The sequence below is a fragment of the Artemia franciscana genome, chromosome 20 (genome assembly GCF_032884065.1).
Source record: "Artemia franciscana chromosome 20, ASM3288406v1, whole genome shotgun sequence".
NCBI lineage: Eukaryota > Metazoa > Arthropoda > Branchiopoda > Anostraca > Artemiidae > Artemia > Artemia franciscana.
In genome coordinates, this window is record NC_088882.1 from 16,411,147 (window position 1) to 16,427,671 (window position 16,525).

Below are 16,525 nucleotides of genomic sequence, written 5' to 3' on the forward strand. Positions count from 1 at the left end.
GAATAATCTTCACTCATCAGTAATGATTTGGGATAAAACAGGTGGTTCGAGAATCAATCAAAATTAGTCTCTAAATAAACAATAATATTTCTTTAAACAGGGACTTAGGGGAATACTCACTAAATTCTTTATACTCAAATTTAATTAAAAATGATGTAACAAAATCTTCTACTAAACCAATTTATAATAGTATTGAACCAGCTACGAAAAGTTCTTTGAGACAGGCTGCAAAATATGCAAGGTTGGCTCTGAGAAATTGCGTTTAATCACTTTGTTCTCTTTAGTTTGAATGAACTTATATTCTCACTTCGTTCTTTTTGTTAGTCCTGGTTGAACTTCGTTGAAGTAAGGATGCTATAGCTGTTTTTAAAAGAGTTTAAAAAAAAACATTATTAGTTTTAATTCTCACACTTTAATGTAAGTTTATTTATATATACATATTTTCTCTCTCGTTCTCGTATTGTGCTGAAGACGGCCCTTGGACATGGGGCCGAAATATTCACAGAACTGATTTCCACTGTCTTTAAAAGATTTTCCCTATTTTTTCTATTTCGTATTTGTTTGTTATGGAAAGGCAGTGTGGTATTCGTCACTATTTTTAATTCTTTTGATTCTGCTCTAAGCAGCCATACTGTTGAAAATTCAAATTACATTAAAGTCGGAACACCATATAACAGTCCATAGACACCATATACTGTCGCGTTAAGATTTAAAAAAGAGAAAATTTTGCCTTATAGATTGATAGATAGATAGATAAGTGTATTTTAAAGCCAAATATACAGCCATGAACATAGTACAATGACATAAACGAAAGGCACAAATAACATAAACTTTGATCAGCGATCATCATATAAAACACTTAAATGAAACACTACATTAACTTAATAATAGATTTAATACTTGAAAACACGGTCATTGAAACGATCACTTAACACTTGGAAAAATACATAAATAAAACACTAGTCTACATTTACTTACTACTTGGATTTTTATTATTTTTTTTTTTTATTGAACAAAATTTCGAGATACCTTGCTATTCTACAAATAAACTGAGGTGACGTACTATTTATATGAGAGTCAGTAAATTAAAGCCATACATGAGTCTTCAACTATGCTGAAAAGCTCTAGAAGAGAAGGTGGAAATAAGATCACAAAAACATCGCCAAACCGTCCTGAAATATCACGCTAGTGTCTTTGCTGGTGGATAACTCTAAGAAACGTGCAGTTTCTGAAGAAATGATAAAAAATTCAGTGCAAGTACACGTTCTAATACTGTGAAAAGTCCTGGAAGGAAATTAAAAAAAAACTCATTCACGAGAACGGCTTCAAAACGTCGTTTAATATTGTGAATCGTCCAAAGAATTCAAATGGATTTTATTATCACAAAAAACTTTAAATAGGTAACAATTCTACTTTTCACGCTGATAGATAGTTTAGCTAGGAAAACGTTTTTCAACTCACAAAAACCAACCAAACCCGCAAAAATTATCCACTAATCAGTATCCAGAGCAAATGTTAAGTCGTTTACTAGGCTAAGGGACGTCGCTTCTCAAGGTCACTTTGCAGCGCTGTTAGCAGCCATAGTTTTGTTGAGATTGAGGAGAGGCTTTCGTAGTGGTGTTGGCCTCAGGCGGCTTGGTGCTGCGGTGAGTTGTTAGTAGTAGTAGTAGTATTTACGCTGAGCACCTTAATTTTATCTTCAGATCGCAAAAAAGGCGTCTGACCATTATGTAACTTCGCGCCGAATAATAAACAATAAAATATTCTGCTTGATATATAAAAAAAACTTTCTTGTGTGGTTTCTTATGCTTTGGAATCAGTGTTTACCGTCAAGGTCCAACTTCTTATCTTCGAAACACTAGTACAACTTACGATTTTACCTCGTCATAACGCTTAATAATGCTTTTTCCAACAAATTTACTGTTTTTAGGAAAACTTAGGTCCTTCATCCTGATTCATGGCCTTTAATATAACGCTAAACAGACCTAGCAAATAATAATCGAGACAATCAACGTGATTAGAATCTAATTTTTACCGTTTTATCGCTTTCACATAATATTAAAACCTCTTTTTAAATATTGGTAACGTTACATGAAGTTTTGTTGATGTTCTTGCAATCTAGTTCTAGCAGCATTTTCTTGGCTTTTTCATAATCGTGAATGCTTTGTTTACGGCTTTGATTTGCCAACTCTCTGTATAGGGAATAGATTTTCCTTACGAAATACGACGGGATGACTAAGGATGAAATTCACAAGGCTGTGCGATTACAACCAATTTTACCCATTTCAAGACTTTTTGCACTGTTGAAGTCCCAATTGAAAGTTTCCAACGATTCAAAACATTAAACGAGGTTTTCCCAACGTTCTAGTGATTAGAATTTTTTCTTCATCTCAGCATTACTGACTGTGATTAGAATTGCATTTCACCCAATTTTTGTGCATTACTTAAGAATCAAACGATTCTTGTGCTTAGCCAACGGCTAATATACTACCAAAAGGCTACACGACGTTTTGACAATGCTCTTGTAACTTAATTTGCACCTCTTTTTGTAAAGATTTTCAGTATAGTGAAGATCTAATCTGCACCTTCAAGTTGCTGACTCTGATATATCAGCAAAATTATTCCATTTAATATGTTTGAGCAACATTATGTGACGTTTATATTATGTTTTACTATCACAGGATAAAAGTCAGTCGATTATAGCGATCAGTAGCTTTTTTGTCAATTTGACTTTTTGTGGTCTTAAAACTTATTTGGATTTTTCTGAGTATATGCATTTCGAAGCGACATTTTGAGGGTGTTACAGTGACCATATTTTATCTCCCACTTCGACAACTTCCCGCATTCCCCCATCCCCTGTGTTTCATGTTTTCTTGATACTCTGATTTTTTTCTTATTTTGAACCTCATTACAGGGAACATAAACCTTACGCAGAAAAATGTAATTTTCCTCAAGTTTTCGGCAAAAGAAAACTTGTTTTCTCCAAAACTGTTTAATACGGACAGAGGCCAATTATGCACGTGTATGGAAATTAACAAAGGCTTTCCCGGAAATTCAGAGATCCAAAAAAGACCTCTAGACTTAGATAGTCCGCGAGAAGTAGTGAGTAAGGAGAAACAACGATGATGCCACCTGGAGTGTGATGAGAAAACATCGGATATTTGTAGTGAATATTGTTTAAGGGATTCTTAGGCTATTCAATCAGTTTCACGGGCTCCGAAAGTGTAAAAAGGTTTCGAAACATTTACAAAGAAAAGGGCACGTACCGTAAACTTATTTATGGTGCTCGGTCAGGGCCGTATCCAGGATTATTGCTTGAGGGGTATTTTCTTAGGGAAGGTTTAACAGGAAAAACTTTAAAAAATACATGCGAAATTTGTATATATCCATTTTTGTTTTTATACAAGTTTGAAAATCATTCCAGAGGGGTCAAACCCCTGGATGCAACCTTGAACACAAGATACTACATGTAAACGACACATTTCGAGAAAGATAGTGTGTTTCCAAGGTCTCTGTCACCAAAAAAATATTCTTTATGTGCCATCCACTTTTTGTAGTCTATTACAGACAGTTGAGTTTTTTGTTTCTGGCCCAAATCTCTTGGTGTATAATTGCAAGTTCACTTGCATAAGAGTCGAGGCAGATTGCAGGAGGCCCTTGTAGGCCTTGAATTGGACTCTTATTTCCATTTATATTCATTGCCAAATTTGTCAATATATTGCCAAATTTGTCAATATATTTCAAATTTGTCAATATATTGCTTCCCCCACCGTGAATGAACCTGTTAGAACCTCCAACAGGTTGAACCCAACCCACCGTGAATTAGCATGAGAGGGTGGACTCTAGTTCAGCATTGTGGAGTGATATGCATGAGAGGAAAATTTTCATGCAAGTCAACTCGTAGTCAACCAGCAAGAACCTCCAACCGGTACGACTCTAGTTCGGCATTGTGAAGGGACACGTTTGCACGGAGCATAAATGGGAGACAGTAACAACGGCCATCAAAGGGGTAAAATTAACCTTGACTGGGCTGCCCACTTAATTGGACAATCTGTCCAATTATTATATATTGTAATTACAAATACAATATATAATAAAAATGGCTCTGTGTGCTGAAGACGAAGAACGACACGCAACACGCCCTCGAGTGTACTGTAATTATATTTTTGAGTCTTCCAAGTACGCTAACTCTCTTGAACATTTTACAGTAGCCCCCTCCGAACTTGCAATTTTCTATACAGCGGAAAACAGAAATCATACAGCATTTTGAAATCAAAAAGCTTTGATTAGGAATCGAATAAAAGCAAATGAACATCTAACGACACATTTTGTTGAATAAAACTCTTACTGTGGTCCCTTCCTAACTCAAGCGCTTGGGATTTTCCTCCACTCCTTTTCGATTACGCTTCCTAGTTGTAGGCACAACTTAAATGAACATTAAATGAGCTATCATCAATTCAAATGATTCATTAGTTCTAAAACAGCTATACATCTTGAAAAACCTATACTATAAGCTTGGATTTAAATGATAATATCAAGAAAAAAGGGAAGTCTGAAACAATGACTGAAACGAAAAATCAAATTAGTTAAACCTTTTCCAATATTAATTTGATATTACCAAACAAAAGTGACTCCGCACATTGTCCTAAAAATAAGCTAAGTCTTATGTTGTTGCATTTCTGCTCTTTCTTCTCATTAATAAATGTATTTTCAAGCAAGAATAAATGTTACGAGATAGTCGTCACAAAGACGAATACGGTAGCCAGCGTTTACCCCCCCCGGAATTTACCCCCCCCCCCCAGCGAAAATACCCCTGAAAATACCCACTAGAAAAACACGAAAAATACCCCCCCCCCCGGGGACAATACCTTTCTCGGTATTCCCCCAGAAAACATCCAACTCCCGTGGAAATTCCCCCCCCCCAAAAAAAAAAATAACCCCGTTGAAAATAAGGTTTTCCAAATTTGAAAATTTTGCTTCGGTTTCGTTTTTTTTTCGTAAGGGGAAGGATTTTCGGTACTTGTGCATTATAAGGCACTCACCCAAGTTGACGTTGTTATTACTCGAGAACAAATCGGTTTTCTCGTTTGTTTCTTTCAGCTTAGCCTGAGACAAGACAAATACAAGTGACAGAATAGAAGGGAAATATATAATTCGGGCTATATATTTTGCACATAAGGGGGAGGGGGTAAAGTATTTTCACATTTTGAACTCAGAAAACAATTCTTACTTCAGAATATGCAGAATAATTGTACCTAACATATTTTGCATGCAGACTCCGTATATTCTACCCCAAGCTCTAATATGCAAGTTTATAGCCCAAATTTGTTTCTAAAGTAACGAAGAAACTAAATGCACATAGTAGAGATAGTGCACAAGTACCAGAATTTTTGATAGAAAGAGAGCCGGATTTTCCGACATTATTTAAAAAGATCAAAAATTAAATTCAAAATGGTTTTTTTAAGTGAAAGCAACATCAACGTCAACAAGCAACGAAAAGAAATTATTACGCATATGAAAGAAGTTGCCTTCTCCACAAGACCTTGCTCTTTCCGCTAAAGATTTGAATATTTCGCCTGATTAATTAACAAATTAACAGCTCAGATTTCCTGGTACTCTCAGCGTTGCCAACACGGTACGATTGTAGTCTACCGTTCTTGGTACAATTTAGAGGTCTTGGTTCAAAATGGTACAATTGGAAAATTTTCAAAACAATCAATTGTAGTACATTTTGGGGTACTTGCTCCTATTTAGTCAGAAAACTGGTACAGTTAATTTTATTTTGCGTTGGCAACGCTGGTACTCGTATTTTCTAGTGATCTCTTCAAACTCACAAAAAAAACTGCGCTTCTTATCAAAATTAGGCATAAGAAGGTCGCAGAACACCATTAATTTAAATATAATACTACCACTTCCATGCTTTCTGCGTTCAATAAAATTGAAATTTAAGAGTAAATGTTTATGTACATGGTCGGTGTATTATAATCAAAACCAGCATTAAGAAATTTTTGTTATTTTTCTCCATTATCTGCATGATGGAGTTAATTGATTTTGCATCAAAATCATTCATATGATGGAATTCTGTATTTAAATTTAAAGCATTTGAAATCTGAAATTACGCTCAAAGAGGGGCATTGGACGGAGGAGGATAAGGGGGCACTTCTCCCTAGATTTGAACAAATACTCATTTCCTTTGGTATTTTCAAGGAAAAAAAACATGTCCCTTCCTAGATTTTGAAAAACACATTTTGTTTCCTGATTTTAACAAATAGAGAAAATACTTGCACCCCTCCCCTACATTTTCGTGAATTGGAACACTTTTAAACACTATCAAGAGCTTTGCTTGTACTCAAAGTGGTGTGCTCATAGTTATCTCCAAAAAATTATGCTTGCCCACCCAAAGGGAAAGCCTCGATACGGTTTTTGAAACTTTTACTATTTCTTTTTTTATTGTTTTGTCGTAGCAATTTGAGAACAGGCTGGGGAATCGTAGGCGTTTTTTGATATCCGAATAACCATTTTTTATTGTAAACTGAATACAAAGCAAATATTCTAAAGAATGAAGCATCTTTCAGTAAGTTCTTAATATCTACTAATCCCTACGAATTTTTTAAACAACAGAAGAAAGAGCTTGGAACTATTACCTTTGTTCATTCCATCTGGTGTTGACAGCAGAATGACTCTTCAATTTTAGCTTATCCAAGGGGCTGCACACTCTTGATTGCCTGTGCACATAAGACTGTTCCTCCACCTTGGTCTCCTCTGCGTCAAACATCTGCCTGAAAGCTAGTACTATTACCCTTGTATCTATGCCTCTTGTACTGACACCGTGCCCCTCAGCTCAGCTGCTCAGAGGCAGAGGTATTATACTAAGCGCACTCTTTACAATTCTGAGCTTGCCTTTTGTAGATCATTATCAGTTTGCGGCGGAAACACACTGAGTAACTGAAGATGGCCGTGGCGTCAATTCACAAGAATATATGGAGGCAAAGGACTTTTTCCAACTTCCCATAGATGGGTGTTTTTCAAAATCTTGGGAGGGGTCATTTATTAGATCCAATAATGTGCCAGACTGTTATCAACATTTATAATTTTCAGTTCTTGCTCCTTCTGTGTGCATATGCATGTTTTAAGGGTAGTTAGTGATCGTTTTAGTAATGAGAATTTAGTGCTGTAGTCATCAACTGTTAGCAGTGTTATTAGTAACTGCAGGCTATTCTGCAAATTAAATAAAAAAAAACATTTTTTTAACTGAAAGTAAGGAGCAACATTAAAACTTGAAACGAACAGAAATTACTTCGTATATGAAAGGAGTTGCTTCCTCAACACCCCGCACTTTACGCTAAAGTTTGACTCTTTCTCTCAACTCTTTTTTTTAAAACAGTAAAAAGCTTGATGAGTTAGACTAAACTTGATGAAACTTATATATTTAAAATTAGCATTAAAATGCGATTCTTTTGATGTAGCTATTGGTATCAAAATTAAATTTTTTAGAGTTTTGGTTACTATTGAGCCGGGTCGCTCCTTACTACAGTTCGTTATCACGAACTGTTTGATAAAGTTCGTTCATTTGTTCAGCGGTTACTTTGGTATACGCGAACTAATCTAGTGCGGATCCCCTTACAAGTTTCTTTTGTCATCTTTGTTTTTAAATCTTCTGTCAAAAAGGTTCAAAATTGGTAGCTACACGTTATTTTTATCTTCTGATGCATGATGTGACAAAGTGATTTCGAACCTTTTGTTCATTTTTTGATGGTCTTTACGCCATGATTTAATCAGTGGTACGGTATCTGAATACTTGAGTGGGACAAAAAGTGTAACGAGCAGAATTTGGTTTTGAAAAAAAAAATGTGTTGAGAAAACGTGAATTTTGAAAGCAATTGATTATGCTGTGTTTTTGAAACCAGCAGTGTAAAGTGAGTGCCCCCTGTTTGGATTAGATTAATAGAAAGGTAAGAGACAAGGATATTTTGTTTTACCAAATCCAAACTTAATAGTCAGGTACAAGTTTAGAACTGGGGCTGTTGAGAAGGAAACATGCTAAGAAAACAATTGTTATTTCAAAATATGCAGAATAATCATAGTTAACACATGTTGACCATAGCTTCACTATACTTCACCCCCCCCTCTAATTTGCTAATGTATACCCGAAATTATATATGTCTCATGCATTTCGCCATGCGTCACTCTTGTTTCGACCCATGTATTCGTAAGTCGAACCAAATATGACAAAATGCAGAACCGGAAACAAACTTGTGGAATATATAATTTGGACTATATTTGTAGATTAGGAGGGTGGGGTATATTATAGTGGAGTTGTATTCAAAATATGTTCACTAAGACTATTCTGCACAGAATGAAGTAAGAATTATTTTCTTAACATATACTAATAGTTATGCACAGTGCGCCGTTTTTTATTTTCCTTATAATTTCTAATGATTGTCATTAAATTTGTTTTTTTTTTACTTTTTTATATCCACTATTATTTAATAGCCAAAGTTATGATAAAACTCGATGCACCAAGATGTCTTGATGCAGTAAACATGATCTTAAATACGGTCTATTAATTATATATATATATATATATATATATATATATATATATATATATATATATATATATATATATATATATATATATATATATATATATATATATATATATATATATATATATATATATATATATATATATATATATATAATTAGGTAAAGTATTATATTTTCTTCATATTTTGTTTTATATCATTAGCTTTATCAAAAGTTTGGGCTATATATTTGCACATTAGGGGGGTGGGGGGCATTATATCAAAAACTTGACTTAACCTAACCACCTCTATATATATATGTATAAAATATTTAATTAAAATGTACCTGCATCGTACTTTGCTTCACGAAAGAACCTAACTTCACTTATCAAGTGTGTTCTGAATAATACACAAGTACCGAGTAATGTTAGCCAAGTGCAGTTCATTAACAAATGGCCTTCCAAACCACGCATCAATGGCTCCGCTGTTCTTTTTTTTAGTAAATAGTATATACAATTTTGACACATTCATTCAATTACAATCACTTGGAGAGCTAGAACTCTGGGTTATTAACCAAATATTTACTGCCTGAATAGATTACCAGATTATAAAGAAACAGCATTAAAAAAGTAGGTAAATGACCGCAGTCACAAGTTGATTCGAAAAACAGCCACAAGCATTATGGCAATAGAAAGTCAAAATAAAAAAATATTAGATAGAAAGTATCTTAAGGCTTTGGGAAAGAAACCTTTCCTGGTGGAACTGAAGAGAAAGTTCGTGTAGCTCGTTAAACCCATGCTGTCTGCAGTATACTATAAACTGTTGTGTCTAGGCCGTGAATACGAATTTTTGGGAAAATTTTTACTCGATTTCGAGTGTTTAATAGAGAAAAAATAACCATTGGTGCTCCACGTAGACAATTATATCTGTGACTGCCTATAAACTCTTGAATGTGCCTTTTTATTCATTTGTTGTCTTCAATCAAATATAAAAAAAAATTTTATTTGCAGAAATTGAACTTAAAAAGGCAGCTGAACAGAAAGCTGATCATGTTGACTTTCCTGACTACGAAATGAAACTTACCCATACATATATTTTGAGAGAGAAATGACCAATTATTTGAGCACATTGTAATTTTGTACTAAAGTTAACAGAAGAATGATCAAACATAGCCGACAAATTTTACCAGATCAAATGTATGACAATGATTCAGATCAATCATCAGGATTTTGCAGTGACGCGAGCAGTTATCACTTAACAAGTGAATATCTGAGAAGGTAAGCTTTTTTTCTCTTTTTCTCTACTCATGACTGTTACACTGCTTTTGATACTGCTTTTACAGTATTTTTTTTTTTTTATTCGAAGAGTAGCTAGCATTCTTTTTTATTCATCCAATATTTGATCAAATTTATGAAAATCCATAGACTCTCCTGTGTAATTCATGATTTTTCTTTATATTTGTTCTGTAAAATCACGAACAGTACATTCTTTAAAATTATTTGTTTATTATATTTTGTTTAATATATAAATGACAATAATAAAAACAGAAATGTTTGTTTTGCTCATTTTCTTGACAAGGCTATTATAGAGATTAAATAAAAAAAACTAGTTTTTTTTAACTGAAAGTAAGGAGCGACATTAAAACTTAAAACGAACAGAAATTACTCCGTATATGAAATGGGTTGTCCCCTCCGCAATCCCTCGCTCTTTGCGCTAAAGCTTTTAATTATTTTAAAAAGTAGAATTGTGGCAGAGTCAAACTTTAGCGTAAAGAGCGAGGGATTGCGGAGGGGACAACCCATTTCATATACGGAGTAATTTCTGTTCGTTTTAAGTTTTAATGTCGCTCCTTACTTTAAGTTAAAAAAAACTAGTTTTTTCTATTTAATTTCTGAACGTTTTTGAATTAATGCATGTTTGATTTTGGCTCTCTACGCATAAATTATTAAAATTAAATTTGTATATTAATTCTTTTTTGGGCAAAATGGCTTTCACTTAGTTTTGATCAGATAATTTTGAGAAATTAGGGGTTTAGTTGCCCTCCAATTTTTCGGCTACTTAAAAAGGCAATTAGAACTTTTAATTTTTAACGAACATATTTATTAGTAAAAATATATGTAAATTAAGAATTAATTTACGTACCAAACTTTTATATTCTTATATTTTTACTAGCTGTTGGGGTGGCGCTTCGTGCAGCCTCAACACCTAGTTGGTGGGGGCGCTTTACACCCCCCAAGCCCCCCGCGCGCGTAAGTCGTTACGCGCCATATTAGTTACGCGCCATTGTAGTTGTGTCCCTGTGTCCCACCTGTGAATATAGATAGATATATATATATATATTTTTAACTACGTAAAACTTGCGAATATACAACATTCTTGGCTGTCCCATTGTCTTTGCATATAAACAGATTGTCAGGTTTACTGACTCTTGAACATGGAACATATAATTGTCCATGGGAAAAACAATCTGTATTCAGATCTATACCTAATTATTCTAATGATTGCCCTTGAGCTTTGTTGATGGTGATTGCTAATCGAACATTCCCTGTGTCCCCGTCGTCATTTATATATCCCCCTGTGCCCCCCGGTGTCCCAGTCTGTAATTTCTCTTTCGACCGCGACGACTGTCGCGGTCGTCATTTATATTCCCTGTGTCCCGGTCGTCATTTTTGTCCCGGTCGTCATTTGTGTTCCGGTGTCCCGGTCTGTAATTTTTCTTTGAGTGTCCTGGTCGTCATTTATATTCCCTGTGTCCTGGTCGTCATTTGTGTCCCGGTGCTTTGTTGATGGTGATTGCTAATCGAACATTCCTTGTGTCCCGGTCGCTTCCTCTTTGAGTGTCCCGGTCGTCATTTATATTCCCTATGTCCCGGTGTCCCGGTCGTCATTTTTGTCCCGATGTCCCGGTCTGTAATTTCGTCAGTCGACAAACATGACCTCAGTCGACACACAAACATGACGTCACTCGACAGACACACAGACAACTTTTTTTTATATATATAGATACTAGCTGTTGGGGTGGTGCGAAGCGCCACCCCAACACCTAGTTTGTGGGGGCGCTTTGCCCCCCCCCCAAGCCCCCCGCGCGCTTAAGCCGTTACGCGCCATATTAGTTACGCGCCATTGTAGTTGTGTCCCACCTGTGAATATAGATAAAAGAGAAAAGATTTCTCTTTTCGTTATAGATATATATATATATATATATATATATATATATATATATATATATATATATATATATATATATATATATATATATATATATATATATATATATATATATATATATATATATATATATATATATATATATGTTTTTAACTACGTAAAACTTGCGAATATACAACATTCTTCGATGTCCCATTGTCTGTGCATATAAATAGATTGTCAACTTTACCGACTCTTGAACATGCAACATAAAATTGTCCATGGGAAAAACAATCCGTATTCAGATCTATACCTCATTATTCTAATGATTGCCCTTGAGCTTTGTTGATGGTGATTGCTAATCGAACATTCCCTGTGTCCCGGTCGTCATTTATATTCTCAGTATCCCGGTCGTCATTTGTGTCCCAGTGTCTCAGTCTGTAATTTCTCTTTGAGCGTCCCGTTCGTCATTTATATTCCCTGTGTCCCGGTCGTCATTTGTGTCCCGGTGTCCCGGTCTGTAATTTATCTTTGAGTGTCCCGGTCGTCATTTATATCTCCCGGTCGTTATTTGTGTCCCAGTGTCCCAGTCTGTAATTTCTCTTTGAGTGTCCCGGTCGTCATTTATATTCCCTGTGTTCCGGCTTTTAGTTTTCTTTTTCTCCTTTACTTTTCAGTTTTTTTCCTTTTTTTCTTTTTGTTTCTTTTTCAGTTTTTAGTTTTTTTAGTTTTTTTATTAGTTTTTAGTTTTTTTTTCTTTTTAGTTTTTTTTGTAGTTTTTACCTTTTTTTTAGTTTTTTTAGTTTTTTACCTTTTTTTTGTTTTTTTTTAGTTTTTTAGCTTTTATAGTTTTTTTAGTATTTTCTTTTTAGTTTTTTTTGTAGTTTTTACCTTTTTTAGTTTTTTTCTTCTTTTGTATTAATGCTAAAGCCAAGGTTCAAACCTGGAGCCTCTCGGACATAGAACCTGAAACATAACGCTTTACCAACTCAGCTACTTTGGCTTGAATACATTCGTTTTGAGCAGCTTCCCCGGGTCTTGCCATTGTAGGTTCTTCAGTCATTTTACAATTAGAAATTTCTCTTTCAACGATCTTCTTACAATTAAAAATTTGTCTTTGAACGATATTCTTAAATACCTGTCTCCTGGTCGTCATTTATATTCCCTGTGTCCCGGTCGTCATTTGTGTCCCGGTATCCCAGTCTGTAATTTCTCTTTGAGTGACCTGGTCGTCATTTATATTCCCTCTGTCCCGGTCGTCATTTGTGTCCCGGTCTGTAATTTCTCTTTGAGTGTTTTTTTCTTTTTAGTTTTTTTTAGTTTTTTACCTTATTTCTTTTTTCAGTTTTCTTTTTCTTCTTTATTTTTCAGCGTCACAATGAAATACACATCGCCGAATCTTTGTTTTTTTTAACTAAAATCTGGTAGGCATTGATGACCTTATCCAAGTCAAAATCCCAAACCCAATCATCATCGCAATCATTTTCAGTTTTGATATGTTTCGACTCTCGCTGTCCAGGTGGATTTTCATCTAACTGCGCGGTTTTGCGTTCTTTAGCCGCAAGCCTGTTTTCTTGCTGTTCTTGTGATTCCTCGGCACGCTTTTTTTTCTTACTTTCTCTATCAGCCGCAAGTTTTTGGCATAGACTCTTTGAGCAGCTTTCTCGGCTGTTGCCATTGTAGGTTCTTCAGTCATTTTACAATTAAACATTTTTCCGTCCACGATCTTCTTACAATTAAAAATTTGTCTTTGAACGATTTTCTTAAATACTTTTAATGACGTCATCGTCATAACAAACATGACGACAACTAACTTCATGACGACATGACGACATGACGTCACTCGACAGACCCACAGACAAACAACTTATTTTTATATATATAGATAAATTATGTATACGAGGGGGTTTGTACCCTCGTTAATGCCTCACTCTTTACACTAAATCGTAAGTTTTGTCCCAATTCTTTAAGAATGACCCCTGAATCAGAAAGGCCGTATAATAAATAATTGAAATTACTAAAAATACTTTAGCATAAAGAGTAAGGTATTTATCTCCTCCTAAATACCTCGCTCTTTATGCTAAAGTATTTTTAGAACCCCTAATATGCGTAATAATCTCTGTTCGTTTAAGTTTTGATGCTACTCCTTACTATCAATTGAAAAAACTTTTCATGTTTATTTTTTCATTGTTTTTTATAGTAATGCTAGAAAATCCTGCGCCCTTTTCATTGAATTTTTCTTCACCCATGACATATTCCTCCAAGGAAAGATCCTCCCACATAACCCCATCCCCTCAACCCCACCCCCCATACCAAAAAAATCCCCCTGAAAACGTCTGCACACTTCCCAATAGCCATTACTGTATGTAAACACTGGTCAAAGTTTGTAACTTACAGCCCTTTTTTGTGGGGGAGTAAGTCATTCCCAAAGACATAGTTATTATGGTTTTCGACTATGCGGAACAAAATTACTATCTCAAAATTTTGATCCATTGACTTTGGGAAAGAATGAACGTGGGAGGGGGCCTAGGGGCCTTCCAATTTTTTGGTCACTTAAACAGGGCACTAGAACTTTTCATTTCTGTTAGAATGAGCCCTCTTCCGATATTCTAGGACCACTTGGTCGATACGGTGATTGAAATTTTTTCTTTAGGGTTTTCTGATACGCCGAATGCGATGGTGTGATTTTCGTTTAGATTCTATGACTTTTTAGGGGGTTTCCCCCCCATTTTCCAAAATAAGGCAAATTTTCTCAGGCTCGTAACTTTTGATGACAAAGACTAAATTTGATGAAACTTATATATTTAAAATCATCATGAATATACAATTCTTTTGATGTATCTTTTAGCATCAAAATTCCGTTTTTTAGAGTTTCATTTCCTATTGAGTCGGGTCGCTCCTTACTACAGTTCGTTACCACGAACTGTTTGACCATTGTGTGATCTGAAGTTAGTATTCTGCAACATGTAGAGTTCTCTTTTGGTACTTTATTTTACGAACATTTTTTATCATCTGAAGATATTGTTCAGAAAACCAATCACTAGTATTAACATATCACTTCAGCACCAAGCTGCTGAGGTCGACAGAGCTGTGTGCGCTTCTCATCCATTCCGCTATGTTTAAATCTTCACTCTTTACTTCTTCCTGTGGTGTTGCAATTTTCTTTAAACCCTCTCTTAATACCTTTCCCACCCGAGATGGGTATGGCCTGCTTTTCGTTGACCTCAGACGGATGCCCAAAAAGCACAATCTTTGATAATCTGTCATTCTTCATCTGTGAATTTTGCCTTATCTATCTCAGTCATCCTTTTATTATACCCCTAGGAAATGGAATCCAACTAATGTTTCGTATATCGTATTGTTTTACATACGGTCAATCAAAGGGATCATTCAGTTAATGATAAGACTATCCTTAAACAATTTTTCTGGAAATATTTAAAAAATCTTCCTCTATGTTTCACACCGCTCATATTTCAGAACTTGACCATCATTATTACCGTTGCATCTAGTGTTCCAATATTGAACCACAGATTTATCAACTCTTCTCAACTGTGAAGAAAACACATTTTGGCCTTGGCTGTTCTATTTTTTTACATCTTCACTGCATCCAGCGTCTTTATCAGTTATATTACCTAGTTAAATATGGCTATCCACCGGATTGATCTCTTCGTTACCCAACACCACCTTTTCATATTCGTTTATTCTTGGTCATTCCATTTTTCGCAGGTTTATTTTCCCATTCTTCCGAACTTTTTTCAACTGTGAAAAAAAAACTCCCTGGGATTTGGTTATTCTTAATTGAACATCTTCAGTGCATCCACCGTCTTTACTAACAATAATACCTAGGTAAGTGAAGCTATCCACTTGATAGATCTTCTCATTACCCAACATCACCTTTTCACCTTCGCTTATTCCCAGTCTAAACGACTTAGTCTTCTAAACATTAATTTTCGAACCTATTCTTGCATCCTGAATCCTCAAAACCTCAAAAATGTCCTTCAGTTTGCTAACATTTTTATCTAGTTTTATCATTTTAACATTTTTATCCAATTCGAGAAAAATTTTACCTTCCCATTTGTTTCAATGCTCTCCCACAGTCTTGTCGCGTTCCTTAGGAATAAGTCTGTCAAAATTCTCCATATTAACAGGGATAGGACGCAACCATGCTTGATCGAAAAGTTCGTGGTAACGAACTGCAAGTAAGGAGCGACTCGACTCAATAGGAGCCGAAAATCTAAAAAACATAATTTTGGTATGAATAGATATATCAAAAGTATTGGCTTATTATATTGATTTCAAATATATAAGACTTATTAAGTTTATGGTCACGCATCAAAAGCCTGAGAAAATTTGCCAGAATTTCGAAAAAGGGAGGAAACTCCCTCTAAAGTCAAGGAATCTTAATGAAAATCAAACCATGAGATTCAGCGTATCCGACAACCCTGCTTTGGAAGTTTCAAATTTCCATTTGCAAGAAATGTGGAATTTTATTTAACTTTTTTACCAGACGAAAGATCACGGGTGCGTGTTTATTTGTTTGTTTGTGTTTCCCAGGGATTAGTTGCATCGAACCTAAATTCTTAGAATATAGAGAAAGGGCTCATTCGAACAAATATTTAAAGTTCTAGTGCCCTTTTTAAGTGAACAAAAAGATTGGAGGGCAACTAGCCCCATTTCCACCCCCATCCCCCTCCCCTTTCCTAAAAGTATCCGATCAAAATTCTGAAATAGTCATTTTGTTCAACATAGTTGTAAAACCCAGTAACCGTGTCTTTTAGGATAACATAACCCCCACTGTCCCTGGAGAAAGAGTTGTAAGTCAGGAAATTTGCCTATTTTCTACGCATAAT

At 35.1% G+C, this 16,525-nt stretch overlaps 1 protein-coding gene across 1 annotated transcript in view; it reads left to right on the forward strand.

Annotated features, from left to right (window-relative positions):
- The first annotated feature begins 334 nt into the window (after window positions 1-334).
- Window positions 335-16,525, forward strand: part of LOC136039809 (uncharacterized) — a 93,576-nt gene continuing 77,385 nt past the window's right edge. Inside the window, exons 1-2 of the mRNA XM_065723710.1 lie at window positions 335-417; window positions 9,539-9,805. Coding sequence (XP_065579782.1) covers window positions 9,687-9,805 — 119 coding nt within the window. The 5' untranslated portion in view covers window positions 335-417; window positions 9,539-9,686. The remainder of the gene's footprint in view (window positions 418-9,538; window positions 9,806-16,525) is intronic.